We start from the raw sequence: 16096 nt of genomic DNA on the forward strand, positions 1-16096 counted from the left end.
GCGATTGGACTTGGGAGCACAGTCTCATAAGGAAGCTGTAAATCTTGGCCTCCCATCCCAGGGATGTGGATATCATGATCTTTGTCCATCCTGGGTCTCTAATATTTAAAATGTGAGAATCTTGCACAATACTTTTTTGTTGTTGTAGTCAGATGAACAAAAACTCCTCCATTTTTTATAGTTGGCTTCCTTGCAGGAGGGAGGGTGTATATGCTGGTCATACTGGTTTGGGCAAAACCTCTCTCTCTTATTGTTGGCACCTTACTTAAAGTAGGTAAGATTTCATAAGCTGTTTAAAATGTACGAAAGAACTTTTAGTGAGCTGTGAATGTATTTGTCTGACATGATGAAAAATGAATAACCTAATTTAAATTTTGTTTTTGATGATGGGTTTTCTTGTTTAAAGAATGTTAACATGAATATGTAAGAAATGTTCTGTATTCATACACCAGATTGTGTGTATTATTTTTTTAAGCAAGTGATTATTGCCTTTCATTTATGATTAAAACATAGATTATTAGGACTTTATACCTCAGTTAGATTTTATCCATCCTGGGCAGCACTTTTCCCTGCTGAAATATTAAAGTCTACTCTAGATATTGTCATATTTCAGGTGACTCTTGAAGGTTGTGTTCCTGCGCTTCCCTTTGGTTTTGTATCTCAGCTTTACACTTTTTCCCCAGATACTGAATAACTTCCTTAAGGGTCCATCGATAGTAAGAATTGGGGCTGGATTATAACCTAGGCAGTCTGATTCCAGTAATGTTGCTAAAGTTACATAATCTTTTTTTTTTTTTTTTTTGAGACAGGGTTTCTCTGTGTAGCTTTGCACCTTTCCTGGATCTCGCTCTATAGATCAGGCTGGCCTGGAACTCACATAGATCCGCCTGCCTCTGCCTCCCGAGTGCTGGGATTAAAGGCGTGCGCCACCACCGCCCGGCTAAAGTCATATAATCTTAAATTTCTTTTTGGGATAAGTAGCTTTGTCACTATTCTATTCTATTCTATTCTATTCTATTCTATTCTATTCTATTCTATTTATTTATTTATAATTAAAACTTTATTGTAAAGTGCCAGTATTTTCAGTTAATAACAGAATACTTTTTAAATGGATTTCTTTTCTGTTTCATGAACAGTCAGTTAAAGGAGAGTCTATAGTGGGCAGAAGGATTTGTGAGGACCACATGGAGTAGCTAAGCCCTGGGGAAGGACATGGTGACTGAAGGAAGCGGGAGGGGACAGGGTAAGGGAAGGTGAGGAGGAAAATGTCGGCCACAGAGGCCAGGGGCAGGTAGAGATTGTAGGATGATTGTCAAATGAAGCGTGGACAGCTGGGAAGTCTCAGTACCCTGCCTGCCTTTTGCTGTCTGAATTTTAGCATCCCTGTAGAAGTCTCATTAGCTCTGCTGCCGTGTAGACGGCTTTGCTCTGTGCTTCGGCCTTCCCTCTACGCTTCGGGCAGAAGCCCATTCAGAGGTGGATGATGCAGAGTTCAAGTTGTATGGACCACATTTCCTGTTTTCTTACAAACAACCCAGCTTTGTAAGTGACCTGCATGGTGGATTTAATTTAACGTTCTGTCATGCTCATGAGCTTTTTCTTTTTGAAATGACTTCTCTGAGTGTATCTGTTAACTTAAAGGTTTTATTTAAAAATGAAATAAAGTTCTACAGAATAGAAAAAGAGTCCTTTGCTTTCATATAATTAAAGCATGTACCTGTGATGTACCACAGAACTATTTGCAGTTACTTGAGCTTTTTGCTTATTCATATCAAATGGAACTTGTTCCTGCCTTTTGATTTCCAAGGCTAATGTACGAGTGTATGTGTCTGCTTTCAAGTACTTGTAATTCTTCCTGCTGTGTGTACCTTATGGCTGCATTCATAGATTATATTTCAGAACGCCCATTTCAGGAGTTAAAGTTGGAACACACCCAGAATAATCTAGCTCTCTGTTTAATTTATGCCATACAAGTATTAACTTTGGGTTAACTAAAACAGTGTTAGTCAAAGATACTTAGGAAATGGAAAGAAAGTGGTTCAGTTACACTCAATGTAAAGATTTTTTAAAAATCAGGACGGATAGATCCCTACGCCACTAGAAAGAGACCAGAGTCTTCACTTTTATAATTCTTTAACGTGGAATTTATAGGCTTTTAAAAGTCAGCCAACCTAACGTTTCAGTAGAGAGACTAATAATTAAATAAGATAGAATGAGTTAAAATATGGAAGGTCAAATAATCACATTTTCATTGGACAGTAATGAAATTCTAAACTTTTAGTAAATGATTCATTATGAATTCCAATGCCCTTGTTAAGGGTCCTTTTTTAAATTTTGGTAAATTTTCTTTTTTTTTTTTTTTTTTTTTTTTTGGTTTTTCGAGACAGGGTTTCTCTGTGTAGCTTTGCGCCTTTCCTGAAACTCACTTGGTAGCCCAGGCTGGCCTTGAACTCACAGAGATCCTCCTGGCTCTGCCTCCCGAGTGCTGGGATTAAAGGTGTGCGCCACCACCGCCCGGCCTAAATTTTGGTAAATTTTAAATGAGATTTATCAGTCACTGTGTTAGATTATTCCTCTCAAAATTGAACACAGGTCATATTATCACACATGGATGTCGTTGCCAAATTAGTGTTGCTATAAAGAGATATGTACAGATAAATATGATATTTTGTACATGTATGAGGGCTGTGTGTGAAATACCATTGCCTACAAATTAATAATTACCAAAGTTAGAAGATTAGTAAATGGAGGTGCATTTGTAAATTTGTTTACTTTTGTACATTCAAATTTTTTAATTAAATTAAAAGATAAAATTTCACTGTTTTGTGATGTTTTTATTTGCTTGATGAAGTAATTGCATAGCATTAATTTAAAAATTATATTAGGGAATATGTTAAAAGGTCTTTGATTTTTCATGCTATGGAAAAGTGACACTTGTGATAGCTCTTCTCTGAAGTGTTATCATTTGTACAATTAAAATGTTTGAGAGGAACAATGTGTATGATTTTAGTCATGTTCTTGACTCTTTCTGCATCCACTACATAATTATGGGAGATGAAGAAATCACTGAATCACTGACTACTAACTTGGTGATCTTAGTGCAGTGGGGATATCACACTGGGAATCAGTGCTTCATGTTTTCCCCCATTCAGGACCATAAGCTCTGTACTCAAATGTTTGTCCTGTTCTCGACATATAGATTAGGACCTGACACCTATGGCAGGAAATGCCGTGCTGTTAATCATGGCTTAGAAGAAATCTGCGTCTATTAAATTATCTATAAAATAATTTTTCTTTTTTCTTTTTCTGGTTTTTTGAGACAGGGTTTTTCTCTGTAGCCCTGGCTGTCATGGAACTCATGCTGTAGCCCAGGCTGGCCTTGAACTCTGAGATTTGCTTGCCACTGCCTCCTGAGTGCTGGAGTCAAAGGCGTGCATGGAGGATAGAGTAGTGAATTGTGTAGATGTGATGTATTCATATAGGTACAGAGATAGGATATTGGATTAAAATTATATAGAAAAGACAGGGAGGAGTCAGATTATTCAGGGCCTTGTATATCACAGAAAATATTTGGATTTTATTCTAAGAGCAATTGGTGTCATTGGAAGATTTTCATTAGCAAGTGGATTGATTTGATTTGTGGTTTTGAAAGATCACTGGGGCTTGATTCGTGAAGGTTAGGTTGGTAGGGCCGTGAGTTGCAGTACAGGGTCCTATATGTAGACTATTGAAGGTGTTCAGAGGAGGGGGGTGGTATATTTTGGATTACATTGGGTACAGTAGAGCAGACAGAAATAATCCCAGTATAGAATCAAGGCCATCTTCAGTATTAGTATTCAGTATTAATATTCATTATATCTAGTTAAACATATCTGTTTGATTCATTCATGGGACTGTGTTTATATTGACTCAATAATTATAATTTGGAGAAGTTCCAGAATTGTGTATCTGGACTGAAATTGTAGGAGGAGGGTGAGGTCTCCTAAGTCTTATTTTTTTTAGTTTTCTTATCAAGGGCAAGAAACGCTGTTTATTATTTGGTACCCTCATTTAGGATTTTGCAGAGTAACTCTATGGCAGCTATATATAAATGTCTAAAGATTTTCCCACTTTTTTAGAGTTAATACTTATGGTTTGAATGAGAAGGTTCCCCTTATGCTCAGGTGTTTGAACACTTGGTCCCCGATTGGTGGTGCTGTTTGGGGAGATTCAGGTGCTGTTTGGGGAGATTCAGGAGATGCAGCCTTGCTTGCACTGGGTGTTTGTGAGTTCATAGAGTCCATCCAGTTTGTACTCTCTCTTCTTCATATTTTCTGTTGAAGATGTGACACCTCAGTGTCCTGCACATGCTGCCCTGCCTGCTGCCTGCTATTTCTTGCCGTGCTGGGCTTTTAAGCCAAAATAAACTCTTCTTTCCAAAGCCACTTTGGTCACTGTGTTTTAACACAGCGTCAGAAAAGTCACTAATGCAACCACAGGCTGTTTTTCTTTCCGGGTCTGCAGTAACTCAGAGGTCATTTCCCTTTTACGTTTTTGAGCCTTTTTAGATATAAGTGCCTTCCTCAGAGTCCACTTTCTGCCTTTCCTGTTTTGTTTTATAACTTGCTGCATATTCAGCTTCCCTGTTCCTTTGGATTAGACTACCCCAGCTCTCTGCTCTCTGCTAAGCAGCCTGCTTGTGTGGGGAAGATGTGGTTGCTTGAAGAATATACAAGCCTCACAGAATCTATAACACATCTGTGTCATCTGCACGGGTTGCAAATGTTAACTAAAGGATAGCGCATCTCTGGAAGTTCCTTAGCATGCTGACCCACCATGCTTTGATCCAGACACTCAGCTTCTGGGGTAGATTGCCTAGGGTGGGCGAGGTGGGGCGTGAATTCATTCTCAGTTTTGAGTGAGGTTAGCCCTATGAGTGGGATCTCATATTAATTTGTATATGAACAGATTCTGACTTCAGCACTCAAAAGACTGTTTAAAGCTATCCCTTGGGAAGGCCGAGAGCTTAGCTCCTGGTGAGACGCTGGTCTCCCGTGTGTGGGTCTCATCCTCAGCTCCCACACAGACCAGAAGGCCAGTCTAGTTGTTTTGTTGGGAAGTCAGTTGCTTTAGGCTTATTTTCATTGCCTTCTGACTGGGGGATAACTGCCGCCTGAGGCTATAATCAGGATCCTAGATGATGCAGAAAGGAAACTTGGCTTGGCATACACTGAGCCTCAGTAAATATAGCTGTTTGTGTCTATAATATCTTTTAACCCACTGGCTTTGAGTGTCCCAAACCCCAACTGAGTGTGAGGTGTGACCAGAAACCGAATCTCTAAGTTTAGAAGCAGTCTACGATCTAAGACCACGTTGGCAGAATTAGTGACCCTCCACTTCATGCCAGGGAAATTTTAGTCACACGAGGCCATTTCTGCCATACTGGCTAGTCTAGTTGTCTCCTCAAGATTATGTAAACCCATTACTTTTGTCTTCTGATGGGGTTCCCCCGCAGCAGCCAAGATTTCAGACCAGAACTCACAAAAACCATTCTCAGAGCGATTTCTGATTGAGTGTACCCCTTTAGAATTCATGAGAAACATCACTGTCTTCCTTTGCTCACGTTAACCCTGCATTTCTGGTTTCAAGGTTAGCAGTTAGACAAAGTCCCTTTAGGGTTCTGAACTGAAGCCCTGACAGTGTCTTTGCATATGATTATGTTTGTTAGCAGCAGCACTTTCCCTATGGAGACCGAATGAACCCTTGTCCTTTTTAGCTTACTTGGTTAGCATGTCCGGTTAAGGAGGCCAATCATGTTCTCCCTGTGTTATGTGAATTGTGCTGAGTCTGGCATCTTCCCCCTTGTTCTCACAATAGCTTTGACTCAAAGCTCGGCATCTGATTTGCAAACTAACTTCATGCTTCCACAACCCAGAGTCATGCCTGTGTTTGTACACTAATTCTCACTCTCCACCTTGTTTTTCCAGTCTGTCTTCTCCAAATAAATGAATCACAGGTTGGAAACTTAAAATTCCTTAGTGATGTGTAGTGATCTTGACAAAGGATGCTGAGAAAATTGGATAGACTTATATTAAAAGTGAACCCTTATCCTTATATAGTTCCATACAAAGACTTTTATGTAAGGGACAGCCTCTTTCAAAACCCTAAATTGAAAGGATTTCACATATTTATCACCTGGTCAAATGCACTGTATATAGTGGAATTGTATACAGCAGTGACAATTCTATTGAAATACAGATGTATATACACACATATATGGATAAATCTCAAAAACATTTTCATAGGAAACCAATTACACAAAAGGTACTTAGGATGGACTCATAGGAAGGTTTCTAGATGAGGCAGAGGTCTAAAGATAGAAAATGTGTTGCCAGAGTCTGGGCCTGGAGCAGTGCTTGACCTATATGGGCCCAAAAGAGTAAAGAGGATTAGCTGCATAATGGTATTATCTCGTTAAAATGATAGGACCTATACTTAGTTATACGGTTTTATCTTTTAAAACAAGTGCATTCATTCGGCACAGTGATGCATTTTGGAATTATACAGTGAAAAAAGTAAGTTTCTTGGTGGTTTCATGCCAGGAATTTACTTTTAAAATGGGGAAATTGTACCTCAATATGTTATTTTAAAAATCCACCATCTTCTGTGAGTTAGGACATAGCTATTCAGTTTTTTGTCTTCTAAGCTCCAAAGATAATCTTCATCCCCTGTGCAGTTTTTCTCAAGGTGTAAGGTACATGATAGTCACCTGAAGAGTGGATTAAGTGCATAATGGGATTTAGCATGTAGTTAGCATGACCCAGGTTCTGCACTTTGAGCAAATTCCAAGATGAGGATGACGCAATAAGACTGGTCAGAAGAACCAGACTTTGTTGAAGGTCCATTCAACCTTGTTAACCAGAACCTGAACATCGGACTCTCTGGAGGCTCTTTTAAAATAAAACGGTGCAGGTCTCTAGCCAGGGAACCAGGAGTCCCCTTTGAGTCTGGTGTGTTGCTGAGTTGACAGCAGTGGATTTTCACTTGTCTCCATCACCGTTACCTCCCAGTTCCACTTGTAGTCTAGTGCTCCCAGACGGAGACTGGGATCTCCAGAGAGAGTGGAGGAGTAAAGTAGTATCCTTTCGTTCTGCAGGTTTTGAATTATTACTCCTTAGTTCTGGCTGTGAATCACAAGACAGAAGACATGTGATCAAGGGTGATGATGCTAGTTGACAGCTAGTGAGCAATTGTGATCTCTCACTGTTCACAGCATTTCACTTGCATTGTCTTTGCGCTCGTATTTTACTCTGTGAAGTGAGTACCATTGCTTTCTCCGTAGTGAGACAGACATAATACAGAGAAGTGACCCAAAGGGATAGGACATCCATGGGAGATTTAAAGCTAAGCATCCAGACTTGAGGGTTCTAGAGAAGCTGAGACCCATGAATACTTCCTATAATCTGTCCTTGGGTTTATGGCAGAACTTCTGCCCCAGGCCACTCACTGACTGTGAGTTAGGGTTTCTGTTGCTGCAGTGAAACACCATGACCCAAAAGCAAGTTGGGGAGGAAAGGGTTTACTTGGCTTACACTTCAGCATTGCTGTTCAGCACTGAAGGAAATCAGGACAGGAACTCACACAGGGCCGGATCCTGGAGGCAGGAGCTAATGCAGAGGTCAGGGAGGAGAGCTGCTTACTGCCTTGCTCCACATTCCTTGCTCAACCCGCTTTCTTTTTTTGTGGGGGTGGGGGGCGCGTTAGAGGACCACCATCCCAGGATGGCACCACCCACCATGGGCTGGGCCCTACTCTATTGATCACTAATTGAGAAAATGCCTTACAGCTGCATCTCATGGGGGCATTTCCTCAGCTGAGCCTCTCTTCTCCCTGATCACTCACTCTAGCTTGGGTCAAGTTCACACACAAAACCAGCCAGTACAACTGACCCCCTGTTAACTTGACACACAAACACATCACAATTAAGCCACATCCCTTCCTTTATTATTCATCCCCAAGATCTCACATTAAAAAATCATAAATAACTTTAAAAGTCCCACCATTTTTACAAAATTCGAGCACAATAAAATTTCAGTCCCTTTAAAATAGCCAATCTCTTAAAATTCAGCCTTTTAAAATTCAAAGTCTCTTCACCTGTGGACTCCAGTAAAACGCTTTCTTATTTCAAGAGGAAAAAAATCAGGGCACAGTCACAATCAAATAAAACCAAAACCAAAACCAAATTCCAACTGCCCAATGGCTGGGATCCACTCACCATCTTCTGAAAGGGGTTGGGTTACTTTTCATTGCTCTCAATATTTTTATCTTTCAGTCTCTCACAGAACATTTTACAGAACTCTTAACACTCAATGGTTCTTCTGGTCCGAAAATTCCAAAGTCCTTTCACAATCCCCCCAGAAACATGGTCAGGCGTGTTACCTTGACACAAACTGGAGTCATCAGAGAGGAAGGAGCTTCAGTTGAGGAAATGCCTCCATGAGATCCAGCTGTAAGGCATTTTCACAATTTGTGATCAATGGAGGAGGGCCCAGCCCTTGGTGGGTGGTGCCATTCCTGGTCTGGTGGTCCTGGGTTCTGTAAGGAAGCAGATTGAGCAAGGCATGTAGAGCAAGCCAGTAAGCAGCACCCTTGTATCAGCTCCTGCCTCCAGGTTCCTGCCCTGTTTGAGTTCCTGTCCTGACTTCCTTCAGTGATGAACAACAATGCTGAAGTGTAAGCCAAGTAAACCCTTTCCTTCCCAAGCTGCTTTTTGGTCATGGTGTTTCGTTGCAGCAAAGAAACCCTAGCTAAGACGCTGATCTTTGTAGGAGAATAGATCACCTCTGACTTGAAGGTCATTTTATTAGTCTTCTAAAACAAAAGTACCTGATCAGAGTTTCTACACTTGAGGGCGTCAGTCTGCCCTCATTCTGCAGGCTCTGTTGATGGTGGAGGTCCATCTCAGTTGTCTTAGTCCAGTGGCTTCAGCTAAAAGAGGAAGGCCTACCAACAGAACTTTGACTATTCCTTTCCCTCTTTAAAAGCTCAGGATCCTGGGATCTGAGTTCTCTTGTCTTCTTTATCCTTATCTGAGTTCCTCTCCTTTCCAACCTTTTCAAAAAAAAGAGTCGAAGCCAGTCTGAGATTGAGCAGGACATTTAACTTACTGACCATGTACTTAACCCCCGTAACCTTTCTTTTTGGTTTTTAATTAAAGGTTGTGTTTCATTGATGCTTCCAGCGATTTTAGTGCCTTATGTATTCCATGTTAACATAATGTATTTAGAAAGCTGAGTGTGAGGCAAGTCCATTTTTAATTTATCAATGGCACCCTTAGTCTTAATATGCTTAAGCATACTTTACTTTTGACGGCAGAATTAATCTTTTATCAGACTTGCCATGGATGCTGTTGATGTCGTTACTTTAGGGAAATGTTCCTGTGATTGTTTCAGAATTAATGCTGTTCACATTCTTCTATTTCCCACTGTCTGTAGTACATAAAGAAGATGCAGATAAGGGTCACTCATACTAGAACTAATGTTAAAACAGTGGGTATCGTTGTTGTCTGAAATTTAACAAACATGTTTGGTTTCATTTTGGATGAAGAAAGTGAACTTAGAGTACTCATGTGTTACCATGTGTTTGGACTTTTTTTTATATAAGTTCAACTTTAAAGAAAAAGTTCATATAATTACAGAAAGGCAATTTTTATATGTGGAGAAAAGTTTTGGAGATGATTGAGACAGAAATGGAGTTTCATTCTGCCTTTCATTTTTAAAGGAAAGCTAGTTAGAAGTATCCAGAACTAATACTGTAAGCTCTTTGCATCACAGGGGCCTCTGACTTTTGAATGACTTGAGAGTCACTTGGGGTTTATTCAAGGTACAGACTGTGGGGTTCCCTCCCTTTTACTTGTGAGTTTGCAGTGGTCCCCCAGAGGATGTCAGTGTACACCGCATGGGGGCTCTCCCGAGAAAGAAGACCGTTAGGAGGTTTTCTGTTTTCACCAAGGAAGTCTTACAGGGAGTTGACGTACATTGTTCTGAGACTGAGAAGTCCCAAGCTCTATGGCTGGTATTTCGGGGACCCAGGAGAGCATATGGTATAGTGAAAGTCAGTCTGAAGGCAGTGATCAGGGGAGGACAGTAGGAATGAATGAGTGGAGTTAGGTATTGATGATCCTGCCCAGCTTTATAAATACATTACTAATCACTGAGCTGAATCTTTAAAGGGTGAATTTTATAGCATGAAATAGTATCAATAAAAATGTGAAGAGCAGAGAGAGGAAGAGACACAGGACAAGAATTGGAGTAGCTGCTGTCAATGTATCTTTTGTTTCTCTAAAGAAGTATGAAAAGATCGGGGATAAGGGATGTAAGGTCAAGGAAGTAATTCTTAGTCACACCGATGACATTGCAGCATGTGTGTGTGCTGATTCAGATGACCCATTGGAAAGGTTAAGGAGCCACTGTGAAGCAGACTTTGATAGGTGTCAGCTCATGAGTTCATGGGATACCATCTCAAGTAACTTCCTTCACGTTTCTTCCCTAGGTGACAGACCAGTCAGTGAAGGCGTTTGCCGAGCACTGCCCTGAACTCCAGTATGTCGGCTTCATGGGTTGTTCAGTTACTTCCAAAGGAGTCATTCACCTCACCAAAGTAAGTACCACAGCTCCATTTTCCTCATGTTTCTGAGTATTACGAAGGTGACGGGCCGTAGTACTGTCACCATCAGCCATCCTCACATTTCTAGGCAGGCACTCCAACACTGAGCTATATCCCAGGCCGTCTTTGTGCTTTTTATGTAGTGGCACGACTGGCCTTGAACTCAATATGTAGCTCAGGAAGCCCTTGAACTTGTGGCCCCCCCCTGCATTAGCCATGGACTGGCAGGAATGCAGACCTGTTACACTATGTTTATTTCATTGTTTTGAAGCCATATCTTCTTCTGTTGCCCAGCTGCTCTTGACATCATAGGTTCTGGATCCGCCTCATTCTCCTTAGTGGCTGGGCTTACTGGCAGTTTCCAGTTGTGCCTGGCTTTCTGGTATTGCTAAATGTAGTTGATGAGGAATAGTTGGATAACTATAGAAGTTGGCTAGTATTTGATAAACTAAAAACCAATTTTAGAAAACAATCTACTTTTTCTGAAATTGAATCCTTATTTTAAAATGATAAACTTTGAAAAGTTTGTTTTACATTTTCCTTGCTAATACTTATAAAAACATGAGTTAATGAAACTGATATGTGACAAGAATCATTTAAATTTTAACTTAGGAAGCATTGCATATAGATGATGCTTTGAGTTTCAACTACTCTTTTCTCACCGTGTCCTAGGAGCATTTGCTTTACAAAGGGAGTGTGGTCATTACGTTGACTAATCTGAATATATAAAGTGAAAAGAGACTGTATGTCACAGATTTACCTGGTACCTCAGAGCTCACTTACAACCACACACATATTTTAGAAATGATGAAGGTCCTTGCTTCTTTGCGGTAGCTTTTCATTTCTCCTCCGGTGATAGGGGCTAATTCTTATATCCATGTGATGGAGAAAGAGGTTACTGCAAAATACCTGTGTACTGCCTTTCTTGCATGTTGTGTAGTTTTAACTCATACCACACTGTGCTTGGAAAAGGAGCGCTGGTGTTGCCTTTTGACTTGACAGCAGAGTAGCCTGTCCTTCACTTTTTCTCATACTGATTACAAAGCCGTTGCCTGGCAGCCCAGTGATGAAATAAATAGGGAAGATCGAAGCTCTCTTTATGCTTCATCTGTTTGGGTCTCTTCAAGGTTCCCGCTTAGTGAGTCACGTTTCTTTCCTTTCAGGAAACAGAACAAATGTTTCTGAGTTACATAAGACTGTGCTGGTGGGGGCAGCGAGTAGGCGCCAGAGCTCCCTCGTCGCCTCCAGTTTGGTCCTTGGCTCTGCCACTTTCTAACTTAAGCAGGCCAATTACTTTTCAGTCTATTAACTAAGGCAGTATTGGGCAGGTGCTTTCCTCAGTATTGAGACCACAGTAGGAGTAAAGTAAATGGTCATTATTCCTATCAAAGGAAATTCTACTCTATGCAAATTGCTAGAAAATTAGTGCAAGCTTTGGTTCAAAAAATACAAATCGCCGTTCTTATTTAGTGTATCTTAAAGAAAGAGAGCCTGCGGGTATATTATGTCTGAAATGACTGATGAGACTTAATTGTGTTCTGAGAACTAGAGCCTAAAGCTAGAGGAGAAGATATGGGCTTATATTTTCAATTATCGATCTACCAGAACATCTAGTATAACTGAGACCATATGTAACCACATATTTTTATTCATTCCCTTAACCTTGGCCTGAAAATCTTGAGATGAATGTTTTTCTAGTCCCTTCTAATGCTGAATGTAGAAATGCCATGGGATGAACAGATTGTGCACAACTGTTACAACAACCATTTGTGGGATTTTTATGATCACTCAAAATTGTGCTCACTAAAGACAAAACAAGATTACCAGATGACTTTGTCCTCTCTGAGTATTTGAGATGGCTCCAAATTCTGTTTGGTGGTATTTAAAAGAATTATTATCTGTGATAAAATAACAGCTACAGTAAATGTATGGCTGGAAAGTTTCATTTGTTGGGAAGGTTCTTCTAAAGTTAATAGCAAGGGCTTTTGGTGTGGCCTGCTAACAGGTGGAAACTTCTAGAGTCCTATTAAAGCTAGTCCACAGAGTTCTCCATACAGTGTATTCACTTAGATGGAAAGTGACTTGTGGTATAGTGATGGTTACTTTTTTGTGCTCAAATGAGAGCGAAGTGGCATTGTGTTGTGAGCATGCCAATCTTTTGTAAAGCTATGGAAGTCAAGTTTTATGAAACTCAAGCTTTACGGTTAACATCTTTGCCTTCTGCTAGTGTTTTTAACCAATTACTAATATATTCATTAAATGTTGGTAAATATATCAAGTGCCCCTTAAAATTGTATTTTCTTTCTTATAATATGTGATTTTTTTTGTTTTTGTTTTTTTTTTTTTTTTTGTTTTTTCGAGACAGGGTTTCTCTGTGTAGCTTTGCGCCTTTCCTGGAACTCGCTTTGGTGACCAGGCTGGCCTCGAACTCACAGAGATCCGCCTGGCTCTGCCTCCCGAGTGCTGGGATTAAAGGCGTGCGCCACCACCGCCCGGCAATATGTGATTTTTAATGCAATGATTCGGGACATGTAAAATACAATGTTGAGAGTAGTCACCTTAAATATGTTTACTTTTGACATGATTTTAAAAAATCTCTTTTAACATATGGTTTTGCATTTTACAAATTAAGGTAAATGGCATAAAATCACTATACATTAATTTCTGTGTAGGAAGCCACACACTTGGATTAAATGATTTATTCTTAGATTAATAATTTCTGTACCTTAAAGAATCAAAGGATTTAGAAGTTGTTGGGATGGGGAGACTGTGAAGTTACTCAGCAAAACTAAGAAATGTCAAGTATTTTAGTACATTAGAAAATTGGGCCATCGTGACTCTTTAACTTAAGCAAAGGGCCCGGGGGCAAAAGATTGGGACTAAATGGAAGACTGTTGTTTTCCTACTACCCTGTCCGCCTTGGTTCACTTCCACTTTGAAATTTCAGTCTTTACTGAGCTCTCACCTTCCTTTGTGATGATTCTTGTTTCCACAAATCATGAGTCTGCTAACGTCAAACAGTATCACTTAGGAAACTGCCTTCCTAAACTTCTTTATCATGTCAGTGTGAGTCGGGTTGAGAAAGCCGGGTCCACTGGACTGTGTTTGCAAATGTCCAGTTAGGTAAGCTCAGAGCTGCGGCTCCATGTAAACCTTGAGTGCCAGCAACTCTCCTGCAGCAGAACTGGCCTCTGCCAAAGTAGTTGGGTTTGTTACTTGTAAATCTGAAGTGTCTTTCTCTTGCTCCCTTTAAAAACAAATCCAGGAAATAAAAGTGTACAGTTAACCCCTCCTGCTCAGGTCGAGTGCTTCCCTATCACTTGTGGCTAAAGCACATACAGGGAACATGGCAGAGCACTCAGAACTCCCAGGAAGTGACTGTTGCTGGTTTAAGTTCAAATGCTTAGAGTAAGAAAAAGAGAATTCACTGAAAGGGATTAAAACACATCAAACATGTAAACACTGTGGGTTTATAATGACACAAACAGTGCTTGATCCTTCCCCTAAAGTATCATAGCAGGGACCAACCCTTCAACAGACAGGATACAGGAAAAAAATACTTCAGGTACCTCATGGTGGAGCACGCCTTTAATTCTTACACTCGGGAGGCAGAGGCAGATATCTGTGAGTTTGAGACCATGCTGGTCTACATAGTACCAGGACAGTCAGGGCTAAGTAGAGAGACCCTGTCCTTTTTTTTTTTTCCTTCCATTCTGGATACCAGTCAACAGAGATCAATGATCCCTGAGATTTGAGAAACTAACAGAAACCTGCCGCGATTGTCTCAGAGGACTTGACTGAAGGATTTCCAGATGGCAGCTCAGGGAAGGGGAGCATACATAGAGCAGTAAACTCTGAGGTGACAGAACAAAGAGTCTAGGGGATCAGCGGATTTCAGGAGGGAGTGCTGGTGTGGAGAGACTCCAGGGAGAATGTCCTCTGCTCACCCAGCCTCCCACAGTCCCTGAGTAAGGAGCTGGACTGAAAATAAAACCACGTGTTTCCGATGTCCTCTGATGCTGCTAACTCATTAGTTAGGTAAATGAGCAGAATTAAATGCTTGCGTAAGAAAAGAAGAACGTTCTCTAACCAGTGAGCTCAGTTTCCATTTAATGAAATGAGAAAGAATAGCAGACTGGAATCCCAAGTATGCAGAAGAAAGAAAGCTGTAAAAATGCAAGTAGAAATTAGCAAAATAGAAAACCGAAAACGAAACCTGTACTGGCTGATTGTGTGTCAACTTGACACAAGCTAGTGTCAGCAGAGGAAGGAGCCTCAGTTGAGGAAATGCCTTCATGAGATCCAGCTGTAAGGCATTTTCTCAATTAGTGACCAATGGGGGAGAGCACAGCCCATGGTGGGTGGGGCCATCCCTGGGAGGCTGGTCCTGGGTTCTATAAGAAGATGGGGGAAGCAAACCATGGGAAGCAAGCCAGTAAACACCCCCCTTCCATGGCCTCTGCATCAGCTCTTGCTTCTGGGATCCTGCCCTGTTTTGAATTCCTGTCTTGACTTCCTTCAGGCATGAACAGCAATGCTGAAGTGTAAGCCATTCCTCCCCAACTTGCTCCTTGGTCATGGTGTTTCCTTGCAGCAACAGGGATCCTAACTAGGACAAATTGGTACTGGCATAGTGGGATACTGCTGTGACAGACCTGACCATGTTTTGGGGAGGATTGTGGAAGGACTTTGGGACTTTGGCTAGAAGAGCCATTGAGTGCTGAGAGCTCAGTGAGATGCTCTTTAGGAACTTGGAAGATAAGAATGTTGAGAGAAGTGCAGAAGATAGAGGCCTGCCTTGCACAGTTTCAGAGGGAAGTTTAAAGACTCTATCTTTAGGGCCATATGTTATTTTGAATTAAGATCCCGTGGTTCTGGTTAGCTGGTGCTGAAGAATCAGCTATGATTAACAAGATACCGGAACTACTAAAGTAAAATTTTACTTTGCTGGGATACTTGATGTTGATCAGCTGGAGCTAAGAAATTATCAGTGATTAAGAAGAGACCAGCATCACTGAGGTGAAATCTTCTGGGAAGTGTTTCCTGAGAGCACAGAGAATCTGTGTTCTAGACGCAGCCAAGATTGTACCTCGTGCTGACATCTGGACTTGGGAAAAGCTGGCTTTTTGATTACAGAGATGGAATCTAGTCTGATTGATTGAAAAGGGAAAGAAGATGAAAGTAACAATATCCAGACCTGTAGCAAGTGGCACAGACCTCAAAGGAGTGGGAAGAGTGGTATTAGGAATAAACGTGTGCATGTGAATGGGGCAGTGTGGAGGAAAAGCTTTATCTGGAAGCACAAAGTACCAAAGCTCACCCAGGAAGCACATCCAGCATGAGCTGGCAGCCTAGCTACCTGGGTCAATGAGACAGAGGATTATTAGAACCCAGGAATTGAGTTCCAGCTGGTCAGCAAGGCAAGGCTGTCGTTCCTGGAAAGGAAAAAAAG

General features: G+C 41.0%; 1 protein-coding gene across 4 annotated transcripts in view; it reads left to right on the forward strand.

The window, feature by feature from the left end:
• Fbxl17 (F-box and leucine rich repeat protein 17) overlaps window positions 1-16096 on the forward strand; it is a 466425-nt gene that overhangs the window by 122161 nt on the left and 328168 nt on the right. For all 4 annotated transcript variants that reach the window (XM_052750238.1, XM_052750237.1, XM_052750236.1 and 1 more), the window contains one exon: window positions 10531-10638. In XM_052750238.1, coding sequence (XP_052606198.1) covers window positions 10531-10638 — 108 coding nt within the window. The remainder of the gene's footprint in view (window positions 1-10530; window positions 10639-16096) is intronic.

Source organism: Peromyscus californicus, unplaced genomic scaffold, assembly GCF_007827085.1.
Source record: "Peromyscus californicus insignis strain IS unplaced genomic scaffold, ASM782708v3 Scaffold_21__1_contigs__length_65335640, whole genome shotgun sequence".
Taxonomy (NCBI): domain Eukaryota; kingdom Metazoa; phylum Chordata; class Mammalia; order Rodentia; family Cricetidae; genus Peromyscus; species Peromyscus californicus.